Source organism: Anopheles coustani, chromosome 3, assembly GCF_943734705.1.
Source record: "Anopheles coustani chromosome 3, idAnoCousDA_361_x.2, whole genome shotgun sequence".
NCBI classification, from domain to species: domain Eukaryota; kingdom Metazoa; phylum Arthropoda; class Insecta; order Diptera; family Culicidae; genus Anopheles; species Anopheles coustani.
Window position 1 is genome coordinate 9,321,566 of NC_071288.1, and position 19,060 is coordinate 9,340,625.

At 45.0% G+C, this 19,060-nt stretch overlaps 6 protein-coding genes across 6 annotated transcripts; 1 reads left to right on the forward strand and 5 right to left on the reverse strand.

Moving 5' to 3' along the window:
• Window positions 1–384: 384 nt before the first annotated feature.
• Window positions 385–4,335, reverse strand: LOC131272689 (ubiquilin-1). Its single transcript, XM_058274517.1, has 2 exons — window positions 3,991–4,335; window positions 385–3,497 (listed from the first exon to the last, which is right to left on the reverse strand). The coding sequence occupies exons 1-2, from the start codon at window positions 4,102–4,104 to the stop codon at window positions 2,001–2,003; spliced, it is 1,611 nt and encodes a 536-aa protein (XP_058130500.1). The 5' UTR covers window positions 4,105–4,335; the 3' UTR covers window positions 385–2,000.
• Window positions 4,336–4,851: 516 nt separating this feature from the next.
• Window positions 4,852–8,113, reverse strand: LOC131266129 (uncharacterized). The gene is made up of 2 exons (XM_058268533.1): window positions 7,947–8,113; window positions 4,852–7,855 (listed from the first exon to the last, which is right to left on the reverse strand). Exons 1-2 carry the CDS (start codon window positions 7,980–7,982, stop codon window positions 7,379–7,381), a joined length of 513 nt encoding a protein of 170 aa, XP_058124516.1. The 5' UTR covers window positions 7,983–8,113; the 3' UTR covers window positions 4,852–7,378.
• A 383-nt stretch (window positions 8,114–8,496) lies between these two features.
• Window positions 8,497–11,345, forward strand: LOC131272045 (leucine-zipper-like transcriptional regulator 1 homolog). Its single transcript, XM_058273660.1, has 5 exons — window positions 8,497–9,154; window positions 9,225–9,388; window positions 9,457–9,933; window positions 10,000–10,157; window positions 10,238–11,345. The coding sequence occupies exons 1-5, from the start codon at window positions 8,585–8,587 to the stop codon at window positions 11,179–11,181; spliced, it is 2,313 nt and encodes a 770-aa protein (XP_058129643.1). The 5' UTR covers window positions 8,497–8,584; the 3' UTR covers window positions 11,182–11,345.
• A 171-nt stretch (window positions 11,346–11,516) lies between these two features.
• On the reverse strand, window positions 11,517–16,467 carry LOC131272004 (uncharacterized). Its single transcript, XM_058273607.1, has 3 exons — window positions 16,170–16,467; window positions 15,195–15,657; window positions 11,517–15,129 (listed from the first exon to the last, which is right to left on the reverse strand). Exons 1-3 carry the CDS (start codon window positions 16,465–16,467, stop codon window positions 12,879–12,881), a joined length of 3,012 nt encoding a protein of 1,003 aa, XP_058129590.1. The 3' UTR covers window positions 11,517–12,878.
• Window positions 16,468–17,673: 1,206 nt separating this feature from the next.
• On the reverse strand, window positions 17,674–18,649 carry LOC131272014 (molybdopterin synthase catalytic subunit). Its single transcript, XM_058273620.1, has one exon. The coding sequence runs from the start codon at window positions 18,647–18,649 to the stop codon at window positions 18,182–18,184; it is 468 nt and encodes a 155-aa protein (XP_058129603.1). The 3' UTR covers window positions 17,674–18,181.
• Window positions 18,650–18,675: 26 nt separating this feature from the next.
• LOC131272015 (molybdopterin synthase sulfur carrier subunit) lies at window positions 18,676–19,030 on the reverse strand. Its single transcript, XM_058273621.1, has one exon. It carries the CDS (start codon window positions 18,946–18,948, stop codon window positions 18,676–18,678), a length of 273 nt encoding a protein of 90 aa, XP_058129604.1. The 5' UTR covers window positions 18,949–19,030.
• Window positions 19,031–19,060: the final 30 nt, after the last annotated feature.

Sequence of the window (19,060 nt, forward strand, 5' to 3'; positions counted from 1 at the left end):
TTTGTATCTTGAGACCAAGGTTGCTTGAACAAAGCTTATTGATATGAAGGTAGTTGATTTGTATTGGCCGTTATTTCATTGTGCTCTAAATTGTGTTTAGTTAAATCTGCTGGCGCATCATTGTATTTGGAGTAAAACTATAGTAAATGAGCTCATCTACTGTTATACTGTTTCTTCGACCACAATTTAAATATCACAGATAAGATAGACACGATATAGAGGATGCAAATAGCGGTAGAAAAACGTTGCAGGAATCTTCAACGAACATTTTACATAAACTAAACAACGGTCAATGAAATTCACAATTCTGTCCTTTTTTATATCTTTGGTCACATGATTGTAACATGTTTTTTTTAGTTGAAATACTATTGAAACACCGAAAAAACATGCATTTATTGTTTATTTGTTCCTAATGGACTACTTGGAATAACGCAATAAATTTACATTTATATGTTTACATTAAAAAAAAATTATTCGTGTATCCAACAAGATTTCCTTTGTTATTCTGCAGCTAGAGAATGAATCCCCTCAAGTCTAATTTTTGTTTTGATTTCTCTTGAATATTTGAATTATTTTATTTCCTTTTAAATGCACCAAACAGAATATTAGGGAGAAGATAATAGAACAACTCAAACGATACATTCCAGTTGATTTAACATTTTATTGAATATACTATGAATAGTTGTATATATGTCTATATATAGTTGCTGGCGTCCTACAAATCGCTGCACGAGGCTGCCTTCTGGCGCACCCTTGCGGGAAAGGGTAATCGTGGAGGAAAAGGAATAGGGTGCACGCGGCGGTCTCTTCAATAATATGCTTCACTTTCATGCTACTCTGTCCATCTCCATGCTGCCAGCTATGAGCTCCGTCCGATTTACCCTGTTCAATAATTTTGCGTGATCTGTGTTTCCGCAGCCCAGGAAATGAAGATGTATTATTCTCGTTTAATGTGGAACCTCCAGTTCTATGTTTTGCTCCTATGCTTGTTACAAAGTTTGTGTTTCTACCAAAACTTGGCTGTTTCCTATTGACGCTGCGGGGTACAGATTGGTTTGTTGTGCCACAAGCAGGTGTGGTTTAAGAGAAGTCAAGAAATAGTTCATCAACGTTAATCCTTACGCACCCGAAACACGTTGTAACGGTGTGGTGTTGTTTTTTCTTTTGCTTTGCTGGGTAATTTAATGTTAACCTATTCACCTAGTAAATAGTTATCCTACTACCATCCGTCTTCCTTTATCCCCGCTAAACCTAGAGGTTTTCTTGTTCGCGTCGTCCTTGTTTCTCTGCTGTTTCTCTTGCTGTTGCTGACTACAAATCGCTTATGATTCCATTACAGCAATGATGTTGACTCAATTGCTTCATACCTCCAGCGTTCTGCTTATGTATAGTTCCCGTAATCTTGCTCCATTGCTGTAGGATTAAAAACGGGCCATCTATTACACACCGACCTTCCACCGAAAGCTCGTCTTGATGAGGCCCTACTGAAACATCCAGAAAACAACGCCAAGCGTCTCAAACTACACATAGAGAGATTGTGGAAGGGAACGACTATAGTGTATCTTTTAAAGAAGCAGCTTTTACAGAAAAAAAGAGATACTATCCCCATTGCCCATCCATTCACACACTCTCACTCTATCTCACGCAAACACTTATTGAATCATCGAATTAGAAAATCTTCTCCTTGCACATGTAGTATAAGAAAACCAGACGAAACAACAGAAATGCTAATATGTTTTAAAGAGTTTTGCTAAAAAAAAGGAATTCATCCTTGCATTCGAATCAGCCCATTCATTCACACGCAACAGAAAAAGAGGAGCCAAAATAAAATCATTCATCGCTTTTGTCCTCCGCTCCATTTCGTCACAGGGATGGCAGAAATGAGCCAAAACAGTAACAGCACCGAGCGGGGGACAACAATTTGGAGGGCTCCACTCTTTCTCACTACGTCCTTCTTCCTTCCCCAACGTTAGTCCTGTCTATTAAAACTGCGCACATTGTTAGCTCAACGAGAGCTGACCGAGTGCCAGCAATCGTTCGACGGCCGCATTGATGTCACCGAACGAAGCGATCAGGGCCTGCAGGTTGGCCTCCCGGTTGACGAAGCCCATCGCCGCCAGTTGCTCGAGCTGCGATCGGTAACGCTCCTCCGGTGGAATGTTCGTATCGGCTGTCCCAGATGCCATCCCGCCGACCATGCGGGCCATAAACTCCGAGAATAGGGCTTCATTGTTTGGCGGTAGGCCAGATCTAGCGCCCGCATTCGTGGTAGTTGTTCCAGTGGAGCCGCTCGTAGTGGTGCCGGTGGTCGGCGGCGCACCCGGCATCGGCGGAATGCCCATCGAAGACATTAGGCCTGGGGCAGCCGAGCGCAACTGCTCCATACCCTGCTGAATCTGCAGAATAGCGTTCAGTGCCTGCGGATTGGTGACCATTTGCTGCACCTCCGGGTTTTGCATCTGGCGCAGCAGCTGCGGCATCATGGTACGCATCTGCTCCTGCAATGCCGGATTGTTGGCCAGTAGCGGATTCTGGCTCATCAGGTTCGCTGCCATCGCCGGGTCGGCCGACAGGGCCTCCATCATGCTACGCGTGGTCTGCGAGTTAAGCATGTTCGACATGATCGACGGGTTATCGCTCATCTGCTGCAGCAAACTTTGCATCGCTGGCGTATTGAGCAGCCCGAGCGGCGTTCCGGCCGCATCGGTCGTAGCACCGCCGGCACCGGCCGCACCACTGCGAGCCGTACCACTACCACTGCTGCCACCTGCACTCCATGGGTTCGGCAGCGGGCTGCGATTTTCCGTGCCCTGCTGAGGGTTCGCACCGCCACCGGTGGCGCTGCCCGAATCCGAGTACGGATTGCGGAACGTGGCATTCATCATGGGCTCCTGGATGTCCCGGTAGATGCGCTGCAGTGCGCTGTACCCTCCGGGCACACTTTCCAGGTTCGAAATGGCACGATCGTGCGAGCGCATCAGTTCCTGCAGCATCGAAGGGTTACGGGCCAGCTCCATCGTCTGCCGAAGCAGCTCGGGGTTGTTGAGCATGTGCGATATCTCCGGGTTACGCTGCATCAGCTCCTGCATCTGCGGGTTCGAGGTCAGTATCTGGCGCATCGTGTCCGGACTGTTCATCATCTGCTGCACGAGCGGGTTGTCCAGCACGGTGCGCATCAAGTCTGGGTTATCGAGCAGTTCGTGCTGCATCCGCGATTGCAAATCCATGAAGTTGGTCTGATTACCAGCTAGTGCACTAATGCCCGCCAATCCGCCCAGTTGATTCAATCCGAACGGTGTCTGGCCCACATCGGCCGGTGCTCGCCGGGGTCCTTCGTTGTCCGAGCGCGAGGCCGCCTTAATGACCAGATACACCGTGAGGCCCTCCTTGATGTTGTGTGTCCGGAGCGTGTCGGTATCCTTCATAATCTTTCCGGCGAAAATCAGACATACGAGGTCCGGATTCGTGTCGAACTTTTCCGCAACCACCAGTTTAAGCTGAAAGTGTGGGAGAAAAAAAATAAAATCACACGTGAGCTGAATAGTTTCACTGTCCTTCGCACATAACTTATTAAACCATTTTGAGGAATAATAAACATTGAACACAATTTATGCTGCTTCACACGGTACACTCTTTGCTGCGTGTGAATGTGTGCGTCAATGCCGAACATCTCTTCCGAGCACGCACACGACGAGATGCATGTGTCATGTTTTTGTTCGATTTTTCACTAGTCACCGTCAATTGGTCAATAATTTCCTTCCCAGATCTTCAAAAGCATATTTTCCCCCTTCGATAGCTTCCTGAAGCATCGCCGGCAACAATTCGTAAAGCCTTGGGTGCTTCCATTATGAGCAGCGCGATATTTAGCTGCGAAACCTAAACAATCTCGAACATTCACCAGCACCGGACAGCAGCAGTCACACCACCGTGGTGGTCCTTTTTCAGTCATTTACATGCTTCCACATGACACATCACTCTTGCATCACTTACATCTTTAATTTCAGCATCCTCGTCGACCTCAACCAGCTTCTTATCTTTTGGTGTTTTCACCGAGATGGTAATTTTCTTACCACCCTCTCGTTTAGCGCCGCTGTTCTCCGCCATTGCTACTTTGTTGTGCACTACGACACACGGACTGTTCCACACAAGCGCTGCGGCACGGGCTCTTTCCCTTAGGTCGCTCGTTCACTCGCAGACGAGATCTGCTATGGTCTTAACACTACACTACGTACGATGATGCACAAAATAATAAGTTGCAAATGCAGATCTTTAGGATAAAGGGGACGCTGCTTCTTCCGCGCACTGAACAATTTTTGGTGCGGCTAGATTTTTCAATGCTACTTCAATCTACCTAGTGATGGCAGAATTGGGATTTGGAAGACTTGAAGATTCGATCCCTAGACGGGTCCAAAGATTTGAATCCCACCTGATAGATTCTAAAACTTTGATTAGATTGGGATTCGAATCAGATTTGATTTGTTTGGAATTCGTATCGGTTTTGATTTGTTTGGGACGCGATTTGATTCCAATCTGGCCCGTTTTGAAGCAGCTTGAAACAAATCTTTTTAAAATACGAAAAGAGCACCAAACTTTATCACTTCAGTAATTGTGATTCGGATTCGGTAGTCCGGATCTCAGAACGGACTTAAGATTCGATTCGTATTTCCCACCACTATAGGCAATATCAACACCTGGATTTGAATTTGAAGAAGTTTACAAATTCGTTATTCAAGATATTATAAAAAATTACTTAATTTAATTATTAATCAATAGATTTCCAATCCCTTGCGCATTGCGTTAAAACCAATCAAAATTCGTACCAAAATGATTACACAATCCAACCATTTATTTTAGTTTTCCTCTGCTTGTGACAGTTTTATTTTTACCACCGTGCAAACAAACGTATCCGCTGGTACAATTCATCTAAAAAGGAAATCCTGCGGAAGGATGGTACAAATAGTATAACAAACGTGTCTACGCAGTAGCGGAATCGGTGTTGAGCGGGTTGTCTCGTACGACGAGTGATCATCATTACATGGGGACGTGCTGATTGAGCAAAAACGGATTTTGTCCTAGAGAGTCGGAATAATAATGCTCTATCCATACAGTGTGTGACTAAGAAGGTCTGCAAAGACATTTCCTATGAGATCTAGGGAATATTATCATATTTGAACTGCACTTTGCCTCTTGCTGTAACATGCAAGGAACAAAACCTACTTATTGCGCCCTACAGTCTTTTTAAATGCCGTACTACAACACCATTGAACGAATTACTCGGAGTTTCGTTACGGAGCATAAGAACCGAATGTCGAACATAGTCGAACTCGATTTGAATAACACAGTAATATTGACTATATCTCATTCAATTCCCTTCCAGCAACAGCAAATAAAGCCGCAATTCCTTCTACAGTTTGCAGTCGTAAACTGTGGTTTTGTTGTGGCTCCAATGTTTCATGTAAAAAACGGTCCAAACCAAGTCAGGTACAAATTGTCCATAAAGTACACGTAAGATACGCTTGGCCTACAAATAAAAAAACAAGAACAAACAAACATCTCTCCCTATCGCGAGAGTATAAGGCAGAATGGATATTCATTCAGTGAATGCATTGCAGGGTGAAGAAAACCAAGTGCGATCGGATCGAAATTTCTAAAAAATTTCACCATAGAGTACCGGAAGTTGGCGATCGCACATGAAAAAGCATTTTCTTTCCCCACTTGCAAGTTGCTGAGCATCGTGAGGGAAAATTCGAAGTTTTAACGCTTTTATAAACGATGGTGAAAGCTACCAACTGAAAAACTAATCACAAAAAACACAATCAAGCTAAAGCGATTAAAAGAGAAATAATTTATTAATATGGAATGTTTGTAAATAAAGATTTACTGCAAACCATTCCGCAAAACTAATAGCCAACAAAGTTCTATGTATCAAAGGCACCAACAACATGAAAACGATTAGTTAATCGATCTGAGAAAAATGATTGTAGCAGCGAAATATAATAGTCTCAACCTTGCATCAATTCCACGTCAAAGTCTAGGACACATAAGACTACGGGAAATCTTTAACTTTAAATAATATCTATTCATTTTACACTTTCATTCACATTCATGCTGTAAATAACATGGAACAAAATTCAATCACCATATGTAGTATGGTAATCATAGTGGGTTTTATAGTTTGCTTCATATACGTTCTATAGTATGTTTTAGAATATAGTTAAGACATATATTTTTGCGCACATGTGCGTGTGTTGTAATGTGTATACTTTGTGCACAAATGGTGCTCTATAACAACATTTTAACTAGACTGTCTAATTCGTTCATAATTACGGAAGGAAGTACCAAAACACCTTGAAAACGAATTTCATGCAAATACCAAACGAATAACTTAAAAACATTGACATTTTATGCACATCAACACACAACACGTTATTTTGAATAAAAGCATGGCTGAAACTAAATACAAATAAGTTCAGGAATTTGAAAAAAAAAATAAACGTGCATACTGCGTCAAACTGCATTTCAAAAGCTCAAAACGCACAAAAAATGGTATAATCAGAAATAACGCATTTGAAAAAGCCATTTCAAAACATCTGACCGTTCACTAGCATCGTATCGATTTGTTCGCTTTTGCTGGTAGTTCAGTATATCGGCCATCAATTAACATCAACTCGTTCAATTCCTATCAATTCCTTCGCTATGAAGGATTCAGAACAGCTTGTACATCTTCTAAACTATCAAACAAAAGCAAAAGATTCCGATTTTGAAGGGATAACGAAATTAAGCTTTTCACATGCTCTCATCATCATGGGGAGGATTCGCTATTGCCTAAAGGTTTCACGCGGTACTGGGCGATAATGGCAGGCGACTTGGCGCGATGAATGGAGCTCCAGAATAAATGCCAGCCGGTAGTATTGCCGGTTTTTGGTTTTGCGGGATGAAGGATGACGAACGCTGGATGATTACGAAATGATGCTGCAGCCAGTATGTAAAGCCACGTTCGGTAGTGATGTCGCGAACGGAAACCAAAGAAACCAAAACCGGAATGCAAGGTGAAAGTTAAACAAACAACACACATAGGAAGAGCATTCCACCGTCCGTGGTGTTCGATGACGAGTTGCCGTTCTGACAGGCCTTTTGCTGTTTTTCTTGATGCAATAAGTGCATTTTTCCAGAACAGCCGGCGTAGTAGCGAGCACGGGTACACGCGATGGTGGGGTGAGAGGTTTGGTGAGCTACGTGTATGATTATCGATTCAGCGTATGGAAACATAATGCGTAACGCCCGGTAGAAGCCTACAGGCGATACTTGTCGTCAGCTGCTCGATACCAGCGAGAAGTGTGCTTCGAATTTTACCAAACGATGCACGCGAACGCTTTACTCAGTTCTTACTGACACTCTTCAGCACACCCACAGCACGCCTAGGACCGTGGTCGGTGAGGTCGGGCTGAGGTAAAGGATGTGGAACAGCTTGGTACGAATGAGATTGCTGGTGCTGCTGCTGGTGGTGCTGGTCGCGATTTTCATTACCACCGGATCTCCCTGATGGACCCACCGGGGGTGGAAGGAGATGCACCGGTACCGAGTTGGACTCGATTTTCTTCTTCAACACCCGGAAGGTTTGTGTCATGTTTCGCAGCTGATAGCGCAGGGAGCATGTCATTTCCTTCTGTAGCTGCTGCACCTCCTGGAGATCCTTGCGCAGATTCTGATACTCATTCTTGACCTCCGTCACCGATTCTAGCAGCTCCATGACGGACTCATTCTCCAACGAATCGAGCTCGTTTTCGTCTAAATTGCGCTCGACATCGGTCAGCTTGAGGGCCAGTGTGTCGAGCTGCAATCCTGCCGTGTCCACCTACGAAGCCGGAAGGATATCAAAAGAAGGCGTCAACCGTAACATAAGAGAAAAAAAACAACAAACACTTCACGCAACATGTTCAACCTACGCATTTCTCCAAATCGCACAACGTATTTGAGATCATGATGGCCTCCGTTCGCACTGATGCGAATGTGGTTGAACAAATAATAACAATTTACAAAATATTCACACACATAACATGGTAAAAGAACTAACAAATTTTCCTGTGGGTTTTTTTCTTCGAACCACAAGATGAAAACTAGACGCAGCTTTGCAAAGCTGTCAAACTTTAAAACAAAACGACGAATAAACGGCAGTGTTGCCAACAATCAACATGGCAGCGAAATTGATTTTATGAAATAAATTTGAATATTTTTCAGAGAGGATGAGGGTAATATTTGATTATTTCGAGTTAAATATATGAAACCTTCTGGCTTGCCGACACATATGCGATTGAAACTTTTACAATAAGCTAGATTTTACAATGTAAACAAACAATTCTGTATCTCAAGTATCGACTATAAACGGTTCCTATCCCCACCAGGGATGGGAACAAATGTATTGATTTGTTTTGATCGCAAAGGAAAATGTGTAGGCGAACTATCTACTAGTGCGCTCGAGAACAAAGCGAACATCTTTAGTATTTCCCGGGAGTCGACCATGGTCAAAAATTGATCCGAAGAGAGCAAGAACTTTACTTGAGAATTGTAACACTACGCACTAGGTATGTCCACTGGACGATTTGTTTCGTCCGCCTCGATCGGCAGCACCAGCACGTCCTCCAGCACCCAGATTTCGGCCAACGTGCCCATCTCCAATACGGCCAACAAGTGGAAACGTGAAAGCGATTGCGATGAGTTTGTTGGAGCACGCCGCTCCAAGCACACTGTGGTGGCCTACAAAGAGGCCATCTACGTGTTCGGTGGTGATAATGGCAAAAATATGCTTAACGATTTGATACGGTTCGGCGTAAAGGATAAGTCGTGGGGACGTGCATTCGCGACTGGGACACCGCCCGCCCCAAGGTATCATCATTCGGCCGTTGTCCACGGCACATCGATGTTCGTATTTGGCGGGTACACCGGGGACATCCACTCGAACTCGAACCTGACGAACAAGAACGATCTGTTCGAGTATAACTTCCAGAACGGTCAGTGGACGGAGTGGAAGTTTATCGGACGTACGCCGGTGGCCAGAAGTGCCCATGGGGCCGCGGTTTACGATGGGAAGCTGTGGATCTATGCTGGCTATGATGGTAACGCTCGACTGAACGATATGTGGACAATACGACTTACGGTAAGAAGGTGACATAAATTTTTGGCCACTTTTGGATGAAATATTAAAATATAGTTTATCATTTTTAAAGGGAGAAACGCACCAATGGGAAGAAGTAGAACAGAAAGGCGACCGGCCACCAACGTGTTGCAATTTTCCCGTTGCCGTTGCCCGTGGCTGTATGTACGTGTTTTCCGGCCAAAGTGGTCTCCAAATCACAAACACTCTATTCCAGTTTAACTTCAAAGATAAAACGTAAGCTTATTTGCAAACGAGGGTGATCCATGGCATGAGAATATTAACATTTTTTAACGCTCCTCTAGCTGGCGAAGAATATCTACGGAACACATCCTTCGTGGTGCCCCACCACCCCCAGCTCGACGGTATGGCCACACGATGGTGCATCACGATCGATTTTTGTACGTGTTCGGCGGTGCGGCCGACTCGACCCTTCCGAACGATCTGCACTGCTATGATCTGGACAGTCAAATATGGTCCACCGTAACTCCGGCACCGGAATCTCAAATTCCCAGTGGACGCCTGTTCCACGCGGCCGCCGTAATCGGGGACGCGATGTACATTTTCGGTGGGACCATTGATAACAACGTCCGCAGCGGGGATACGTACCGGTTCCAGTTCTCGAGCTACCCGAAATGTACGCTGCACGACGACTTTGGAAAGTTTCTTCAGAACCGTCAGTTTTGCGATGTCCAGTTCATCGTTGGGACGGAGGAGGTGAAAATCTCGGCCCATATTGCCATGATAGTGGCACGGTCACAATTTTTGAGATCGAAAATTCTGTAAGTTCTTCATGTGTGGAATAATGGGTTAAATTGAGTATAGTACTGTTTTGATTCGTTTTGTAGGGCTGCACGAGATGCAAGGAATTTACATTTTGAAAAACTCTTCGGAACCACTGACGTACCATTGGCGGAGCAGCCAATTTTGGAGGTACAACTACCGGACGCACAACCGGAAGCGTTTGAAATTGTGCTTAACTACATCTACACCGACAGAATTGTTTGTAAGTTCAATGATCAAGAAAAGCAGCCCGTCTTTTGTTAGCAGATTTTTCTACATGCGTTTTCCTCGGTTCCATTTCAGTTAAAGACCCTTTTAGTCATAAGTTAGTGCTGATCATGATGGACGTCTACCAGTTGGCGGTCCAGTTCAACATTCCTCGGCTGGAGCAGCTTTGCGTGCAGTATCTCGAGTTCAAGATCTCCAAATCAAACGTGCTGGATGCACTTTACAACGCAGACCGGATGGGTCTGACGCTCATCAAGGACTACTGTCTCGGGTTTATCGTAAAGGAGGATCATTTCTACAACATCGTCATGTCGGCCGAGTTTGCGGCCCTCGAGAAGTCCCTGATCGTCGAGATTATCCGCAAGCGTCTCAACCCGAGCAAACATACGGCCGACTGTATGCGGTACGACAAAACGATCGGCACCACGCTCGAAAGCGACATGGCGGTATTTCTGAAATCGGGCGGCAAAGAGTTTTGCGACATCAATCTGGTGCTGGAGGAGAAGGTCATTCCGGCGCACAAGTCGATCCTGGCGGCCCGCTGTACCTACTTCCAGGCCATGTTCCGCTCGTTCATGCCGGCCGACAATACGGTCAACATACAGATCGGAGACATTTCGCCCTCGCTCGAGGCGTTCGATTCGCTGCTACGGTATATTTACTACGGTGACACCAAGATGCCGCCGGAGGACTCGCTCTATCTCTTCCAAGCGCCCTGCTTCTACGGGTTCGCGAATAACCGGCTGCAGGCGTTCTGCAAGCACAACCTGGAGAACAACATCACCTATGACAATGTGCTGCAGATACTGGAGGCTTCCGATAAGATGAACGTGCTGGACATCAAGAATTACGCCCTCAAGATGGTGGTGCACAACTTTAGCCAGGTGGCGAAGCTCCCGAAGATGCAGGACCTCTCTCGGGAGCTACTGCTGGACGTGATAATGGCAATCGCCGACATGAAGGTCGAGAACAAGCAACGCATCCACGAAGCGTTCATCAGCCAGTACAACGATATCTGAACCGTTTTGCGCAACTGTTTGCGACCCTGCTCCGCCCGGACTGTGCTCAGTATTTTACTCCTACTCGCCTAACTTCGTAGTGCAATGAAGTAGTATAACAAAACTAATGTTACGCACCTGTACGTTGACTCTATGAAAGCTAATAAAAGTCTATCGATGTTCATATAAATACTACTCATGTCGTTCATTTTTTCTGGCATCATTTCCATGATTCGAAGGATTTAATCCCAGATATAGCTGAAGCTTCAATTTTATATGAATTTTCAGCTATCGTACAAACATTGTTTGTACATTGCTTCACATCAACATTCGTCAAAGTCAACACAAAGTTTTTATATTTCAAAATATTTATTTTCTTATTAAAAAACAAAAAAACACTTATATTACCATCTTTGCACGAATCCTTCTATACAGCGTATCGCTTTCTCCTGCCATCTTAGGCAAAAACTTCTTGTGCCCGTCCATCGATATACACCTATAACATTACTTTGTTGTATTTTCTTGTAACATGAAGCGGGTACACGTAAATAGCTGTTTGGTTCTACAATTCACTAAATACTTTGTATAGCAAAAAAAAATGCTATCTACTCTCTATCTTGGGGGGGTAGAATGTATAAGACTGTTGAAACATGAAAGAATAGTTTCTTAAATTTTAATTTAATCGCATCTATAGAAATAACAAAACTAATCCTATTTTGATGTCGCGTAAGGTTTGAAAAAGCATTTATAGAATGAAATAAACACACACACACACACACACACACACACACTTTTGATAAGAAGTTTTACATTCATCGCGATGTACCAAAGTTGATCGGTTGCAAGAATAAGCACAAGTTGCACTCATTTTTTCAACGATATCGTTACCACAATAGATAGGCACTTTAAAGAAAAAGTTGTTTTGGTGGAAAAATAAATTATCTACAACCGTACTTCAAACCTTGGTCTTTAGAAATCATTCAATTAGATTATACTCTTGTCTTGTTAACATGTTGTACTCTTTCGCCGACGGAACAAGGAAAACCCCTGTTCGGTTAAGGCCCTTCCTGCAGCGCGTGGCCGACTGGAAAAAAGGTTAAGGATACCACGATTACTACCCCGATACATAGGTACGTGATTGTTGGTAAGCTTATTAATTTTTAAACCAGTTGAGAGAACAACGCCTAACTTATTATCATAATAATCAAGAATATCGTACAAAACATCGTTCGAAAAAGTTGTGTTATGCAATAAAATAAATTGTGCTATAAAATTAGTTGAAATTCTCATTAGAAATAAAGAAAGTTACATTTTTCCTTCCAACATATGCACACGCAACTGGAGGATAGAAATGATCCCTCGAAGTTGTTGGAAAAAATATTTTTTTAAATGGTCAAATTTTCTTTTAAGTAATTTAGCGTTTAAATTGCGATGTGGTGTATGATTTTCGCGTTATTGCACACGTGCTTAAATTAGGATGAAAACAATCACTATCATTTTATATCAAAGTAACCATCACCAACGAGCTGTGGAGAGTTACGATTAAAGTAGGCTGAAAATGATAGCGTTGAAGGGATGTGTAGGGTAGTAGATGAAACGATGTACTGAGAAATAGTAAAATGAAATGAATTGCGATTTTTCACAGCCCTGCTTCATCTTGTTGATGCTCAGCGTCCTCCGGAGCGTCCCTTCTAAGCGGTTCTCGTTACTCCCTACGGTCATTGTGTTGTCCGGCGAAGAAGCATCGTGCGTTGCTGGATCGCTGGCTTGGGAGTCTGTTTGCGTTTCTCCACGACCTCACTTGTTCGGACCAGTGTGGCCACGATGGTATCCCGTTTCCGGTGTCTGCAGACTGGAGGAGAGTTGTGCCGCAATGGGTTGGTTTCCGTACTCTGATGCGTAGCCGGGATTCGCTCGAGGGTTGTTGAACTGACGCCAAAATTGTTGTTCAACACAAACTTGGGCTGATGATCCGCGTGAACGCGCGGGTTGGGTTGGTTCGAATAAGATCGGGTCCTCGTATTCATACCATTCGACCTTAGAATTCTTCGTTCTATTGTTAATGTAGGGTTCGGTGGCGTTGAAGGAACCCCGCTCGGTATTGTCGTCTGTACCACGGTTGCCGTGGACGTTTTGCGTCTTTTAGTGGCAATCCGGTTGAACGATGCGACACCTAAAAGTGACCGGGTTTTTGACGGCGTCAGTCCCGACGTTGCATTGCGAATTCTGGGCTTACGGCGGCTGCTGCGTGTTTCGTAGAAGATCGTTATCACACGCGGGGATGGGGCAGATTTTTTCATCGTTCTTGGTTTATTCTCAAACGACGGCACAACGAGAACCTGTTGGGTTGTGCTGGATGCACTGTTCTCCTCGTCACCACTGGCACATCCACTACCGTGTCCGTCACTACCAGAGGGCAAAAGCAATCCTGGAGAGGCGTTTGTTTGCGTACCGGCGTACGAAGAAGATATTTCATTGATCTGTATACGATGCACATCGGGGGATTCTACAAGTTCTTCTATCGCTTCCTCGTTCTCCTCTTCCATGCCAATTTCCTCCGCGGGTTGTTGCAACGTACCCTCTTCATTGTACACATTTGCATACGCAAATTCGCTATCAGATTTCAGTTTCGAACCAGTACCGGTACTGCAACTTGGTTCACATGCAAGCAGATTGTTGTTGGTAGGGTGCCTATAATCATACCGTTCCATTTGATACGACGACGAGGCATGATGGAAATGATGCTGATCATAATGACCTCCAACGTCCTGATGATGATGTTGATACTGGTGCGTCGTATCCAAACCTTGGTACATCCCTTGATGGTACTGATGGTGTGCATCCTCCGTATGCAATGATCTCGATGATGCGCCGCTGCCGTAATGATGCGGAAGCGGATGATGATAGTTGTGAAAGTGCTCAATAATGGCCAAATTTCCACCACTGTAGCATCCCTCCTCCTCCTCGCGTCGATGCTGTGGATGATGGTGGTAGTAAGGGTGTGGCTGCGAGCGCTCCGATTCCACCATGGCCGCATGTAAACGTTCCGATTTGGTTTGCAGATTGGTGAGGGAGTACGTTGAATCCTGTCGCACCAATCCACCACCACTCGTTTCGTCGTCACTTTCCGGCTGGTAGTCAATGAGTGCTTCCTCGTCTGTATCATCGGTGTGCGTTTCGAGGCCTGGCTCGACGCGCGTTGCCCTGTTTTGATACGCCGAGGTGGACGCCCCTTCCTCGTCCGCGGCGTGATGGAACATGCTCGTGTACGAGTGGTCGGTATTTTCGAAGCTTCGGTCCAATAGAGAGTTGTACGATTCAGCAAAACTCGTGTCCCTGTAGGCAAGATCGTGGTCGTATGAGGTAGAGGCACCCGGATGGCAATACTGTTCCGGATGATGATGGTGATCGAGGTGTTGGTGGTCCTGTTGCGGATGATCGCCTGCATATTGCTCTTGATGCATCGATTGCTGTGGTGGTTCATGGTAGTTCCGATGTTGCTGGTAATGCTGCTGCTGATGATGGTGATTGTGGTGATGGTGAAGATAGCGCATGCTTGGCGTATCTGATGGTTCAGCGCGCTGTGCCATCTGCGAAAGAACAGGGACGGCCTCTCCTCTCGTGATGCAATCGAACAGATCAAACATATCACTTCCCGGTGCTCCAGAAGCACTGCGCCACTCGGGTGAAGCGTACTGTATAGAGTCTTTCACTGATTTTAAAACGTCCCTCTTCGGTGGACCCGGTGGATCGAGCATGATAATAACAACCGATGTGTTATCCGCTTTCATGTTGCTACGACTCCACCGTTCTAGGGCTTCATTTACTAGCAGCTTGCTTGGATTTTTCCACTCACTGCCACCTTCCAGGGCGATGCGAATGTTTTCCATCTCGGTGTTACGCACAATCTCCACCGCACTCTTTGGTGAAATCACATTCCACAGACCGTCAGTACCGAAAATGAGACACCTAGAGGAAAAGATTGCATTGGTATGATTATCGATGAAACCATTTTCGCTTACCCAACTACTCACCGAAATTTCTTCGGGTCAATTTCAATGACCGACACATCTGGCATAGGGCTTACAATGAACTCATCCACTGCGGAGTTGTAGCTCCACAAATCACCTAAACTTCGCGCCACGGCCAAGAACGGTATCTCGTCGATCGGTGTACTCCGTCGCACCGGACCCTTATGGCCTATCCGCGGTCTGTTCCATACCACCCGTGGTACACCGGATTTCGTGACCACCTTGCCACCGCAGCTCATGATACGCATCTTCTCGGCGTAACTTTCCGGTTTGTGGTCCTCGGTAAGTGGGCTCGCTACCCACCGTCCATCGTCCTCGTGGGGCGACTCCTTATCCTTCTGGTAGCCGAGCACTATGCCAGAGTCGCCAACGTGACCGATGTATATTTTTCCACGCCTTATAAACGCTATGCTGGCCGTCGTACCAGCGGTACTCGGTAGTCCGGATGATGTTTTTGGCCATTTGTCTTATGTGCGTGAGAGAGAGAGAGGGAGATAAAAGGAAACATTAGCATTTTGCGGGGGCTTGACTTATGCTCAATACGTCTTTTGGCGCCATTTCAAATATGCAAAAATAATAATAAAAACCAGCTGAAAAGTGCAATTTGATTGACATTAGGTTTTCTTGTTCATATAATGCTCATAAGATAACCAACACTAATGTATGTTTAATGCTTGGATCGACGTCGTTGCGCCTGTGTGTGTGCATCAAGGGCTTACGTCAACGAGGCAAAATGAGTGGGAAAATTAAACAACACAAGAAAATACAGGAAAATACACAAAAAATCAATGAAATATCCACCACACTATTCAAACATATTCTTCATTGCTTAGACGGTTGTAATATGTGAATCATCGATGACATAGAAAGAAAACCCCCCCATCACCTCAAGCAAAAAACCGAACTGAACGGAAATGGATTGCATACTGGAAGCAGGGAGGTGCAGAAGGGGTACGCGTTGCCTGCTGCGTTGTTTACCTTGCTCACGCCACATCGAATAGTGGGTCTGGATGTAACCTTCACGTATCGATTTTAACACATCTTCGTCGTTCTCCGACCAGAACTGCTTCTGGCTCACGATGGTATTCATGAGGTGCTCCTTGGCGAACAGGGACGCCTCCGCCCCGCCGTGCCCATCATAGATTCCGAAGAAAGCGTACTCCAGGTTTTGGTCATTCTCCGTTTGCTGGTAGGCGACGGAGAAGTAGTCCTCCTGGTACTTGCGGCCACCGATGGACGTGTGACCCGTCACGCGTAAGTTCACTCCGATAGACATGTGTAATAACTGATTGCACCGTTCCCGTCGGTACCACACGCCAAGAGGGAAAACTTGCTTTTTCGTGTACACAAAAATAGAAAACAGAAACGAGCGACGTACGAAAACTGACTGAGTACAGTAGTGTTGGCAGAATCGGGATTCGGAAGATTCGAAGATTCGATCCCTAGACGGATTCCAAAGATTCGAATCCCAATTGACGGATTCTTAAGATTCGAATCCCATCTGACAGATTCTAAAGATTTGGATCCCATTTGACGGATTCTAAAGACTTGATTCGATTAGGATTCGAATCAGATTTGCATCAACATTTCATGACATGACATAACACTTCTGGCGTATTCATGTGGGTTTTGAGGGGAGGCAAGGTGCATAAATATAGAAGGTGACTTTATGTCGCTTTGGCAGGGGTGCCATATTTGAGAAGTCAAAAGCCCAATCCTTCTCCGATACCTCCCCTCAAACCCCACATGAATACACCAGAAGTGTTATGTCAAGTCAGGAAATGTCATTTTACACTGGACGACTTCACCTTTTAATTTATACACCTTGGAGGGGAGAAATCGGCCAATGAGCGCCGTGGCTCACCAGCTCGGCGGCGTGGGTTCCAATCCCAACCGAGACCGGACCCTCTTCTGAACAAGAGGACTGACTATCCACGTACAACAGGGAAAGAAGTCTCGTAAGCCCTTAACGGGCAGGCATGACCAATAGATCGTTACGCCAAGAAGAAGAAGAAGAAGATCAGCCATGTCTGAGGCGCTATTTGTGAAAAATGTTATCAGAACATTAGACGGCATTAGATGATCATGTATGATATGACGGATTGGGATTCGAATTCGAAGATCCGGATTTCATAATGGGTTTGAATCGAAAAATTCGAATCCATGTAGGGATTCAGTTTCTCCATCACTAGAGTACAGTGTTGCCACTTTTCATGACCTCGTAATGCTGTCGGTATTATTGCGTTTATGCCGTGTAGTTTGTGACTTCACTTCATAACATCAGATGATACTCCGACTCGTGAGGAGTCGGAACAACGTAGTTTTACAACGTAAACATAAGCGGAACAAAATTCAATTCAAAATACGGAAATGGGAAAACAGCTGACATGAAAATGTTTTGGAAAATAGAGACTTTCTCAAAACACCTGAATGTGCTCCATACCATTCTCTATTTAAGGAATCTGATATTGTTTTTTGTTAAAATTTCATCACATTTATTTGTTCAACAGTATAGCACCAACGATAACAATTGAATTATTTCGTTTAACATGAATGATGGATCTATAAACTGTAGTAGAACCCAGTTTTACTGGATGGAATTTAAATTATTTAATCCACTGTATCGACCAAGTGTCCAAAAGTAAACTCTTGCTTAAAATAGAGACCGGCAAAAGACACTGATTGGCGCTGTGATTTAAGTTGATGCTACCCGGCACTTCAACGATGATTCAGCTATTTTGGCTGAATAAACTCTGCTATCTAAACTACAGTGATGTCATAGATGATTGAAAGCTGTTTTTTTGCCTCTTATCCCGTAGTGTGTGGAGATATCATGAAGGGCATAGAGTTAAAGTTGAAACGATACGATCGTTTGATCTTATTTTCTTTTTTAGCTGCCTATGGCGCAAGCTAACATTGCATGTGTACACGTGTTTATAACATCCACATTAGCTTGGCATTGGATTTAAATTGTTCTTCATCGCGTAACGTTACAGTATGTGATTGTCCTTGTACTTCTTCGACCAAGTGCATTCGCTGTTTTCCTTCCACTCCGAGCTTCCCTCTCCTTCTCGGTACTGTTCCTTCTTCCAAACGGGGACGGATTTTTTCAGCTCATCAATGGTGAAGTGTACTGCTTCGAGACTGGACTTTCGATGTGGGGAACTTATTGCTATTACTACCGAAGCTTCCTTCACCGGAACCGTTCCCAATCGATGGTGTATGCCAATGTGTACCACATCTGGCCAGCGGGCACGCACTTCGTCGCACAGGTGGTTCATCGTTTTCATCGCCATCGCCTCGTACGCTTCGTACTGCAGCAGGACGACAGTTTTGCCCTCAAAGTTATCCCTCGTCGTACCAACGAAAAGCGATACTGCACCGCAGCTTTCGTGTGCCACCAGATCGTTCAGGGCACCAACATCCAGCTTATCGAACGTGAGCTTCAGATAATTCATGATCGATTACTTCGGTCCTGCTAGCGTTATCCTCCCGAAATAGGTGGTATTACGGCCAACTCGTCGCCGTTGCGTATGCGGATGGTTTCGCCAAGATCGTCACAATACTGCTCGTTGTGCGCTAGTATGACATTGTTGCGTATGATGGACAGGTTGAACTGATTACATATCAGATCCAGCAGTTCGGAGCACTTGATTTCGGCGTGCGGCACCAGGAAGTCCTCCGCGCTGGATTGCCCTGCAAGCTCACGGGATTTAGCGAAAAATAATATTTTCACTCGTACGGCACTGGAGCTCATATTATGTTAGTGTAAATTGTACGAGCCTCCAATCCAGCACATTCCCGTAGCTTGACCAACCGGAACGACACGATCACGCGAAAAGCACTGCAAAGCAACTGAAGTGAATTGC

Bases quoted from the DNA above. Each gene is read 5' to 3' on its own strand.
- LOC131266129 (XM_058268533.1), bottom strand. From the start codon at position 7,982: ATGATCTCAAATACGTTGTGCGATTTGGAGAAATGC. The intron at 7,856-7,946 runs GTAGGTTGAACA...CCGGCTTCGTAG, and splicing joins TGTGCGATTTGGAGAAATGC to GTGGACACGGCAGGATTGCA.
- LOC131272014 (XM_058273620.1), bottom strand. From the start codon at position 18,649: ATGAATTATCTGAAGCTCACGTTCGATAAGCTGGATGTTGGTGCCCTG.
- LOC131272015 (XM_058273621.1), bottom strand. From the start codon at position 18,948: ATGAGCTCCAGTGCCGTACGAGTGAAAATATTATTTTTCGCTAAATCC.
- LOC131272045 (XM_058273660.1), top strand. From the start codon at position 8,585: ATGTCCACTGGACGATTTGTTTCGTCCGCCTCGATCGGCAGCACCAGC. The intron at 9,155-9,224 runs GTAAGAAGGTGA...TCATTTTTAAAG, and splicing joins TGTGGACAATACGACTTACG to GGAGAAACGCACCAATGGGA. The intron at 9,934-9,999 runs GTAAGTTCTTCA...TTCGTTTTGTAG, and splicing joins TTTTTGAGATCGAAAATTCT to GGCTGCACGAGATGCAAGGA.
- LOC131272004 (XM_058273607.1), bottom strand. From the start codon at position 16,467: ATGTCTATCGGAGTGAACTTACGCGTGACGGGTCACACGTCCATCGGT. The intron at 15,658-16,169 runs GTAAACAACGCA...CACGCACATAAG, and splicing joins TTCGATGTGGCGTGAGCAAG to ACAAATGGCCAAAAACATCA. The intron at 15,130-15,194 runs GTGAGTAGTTGG...CTTTTCCTCTAG, and splicing joins ATTGACCCGAAGAAATTTCG to GTGTCTCATTTTCGGTACTG.
- LOC131272689 (XM_058274517.1), bottom strand. From the start codon at position 4,104: ATGGCGGAGAACAGCGGCGCTAAACGAGAGGGTGGTAAGAAAATTACC. The intron at 3,498-3,990 runs GTAAGTGATGCA...CCACACTTTCAG, and splicing joins AGGATGCTGAAATTAAAGAT to CTTAAACTGGTGGTTGCGGA.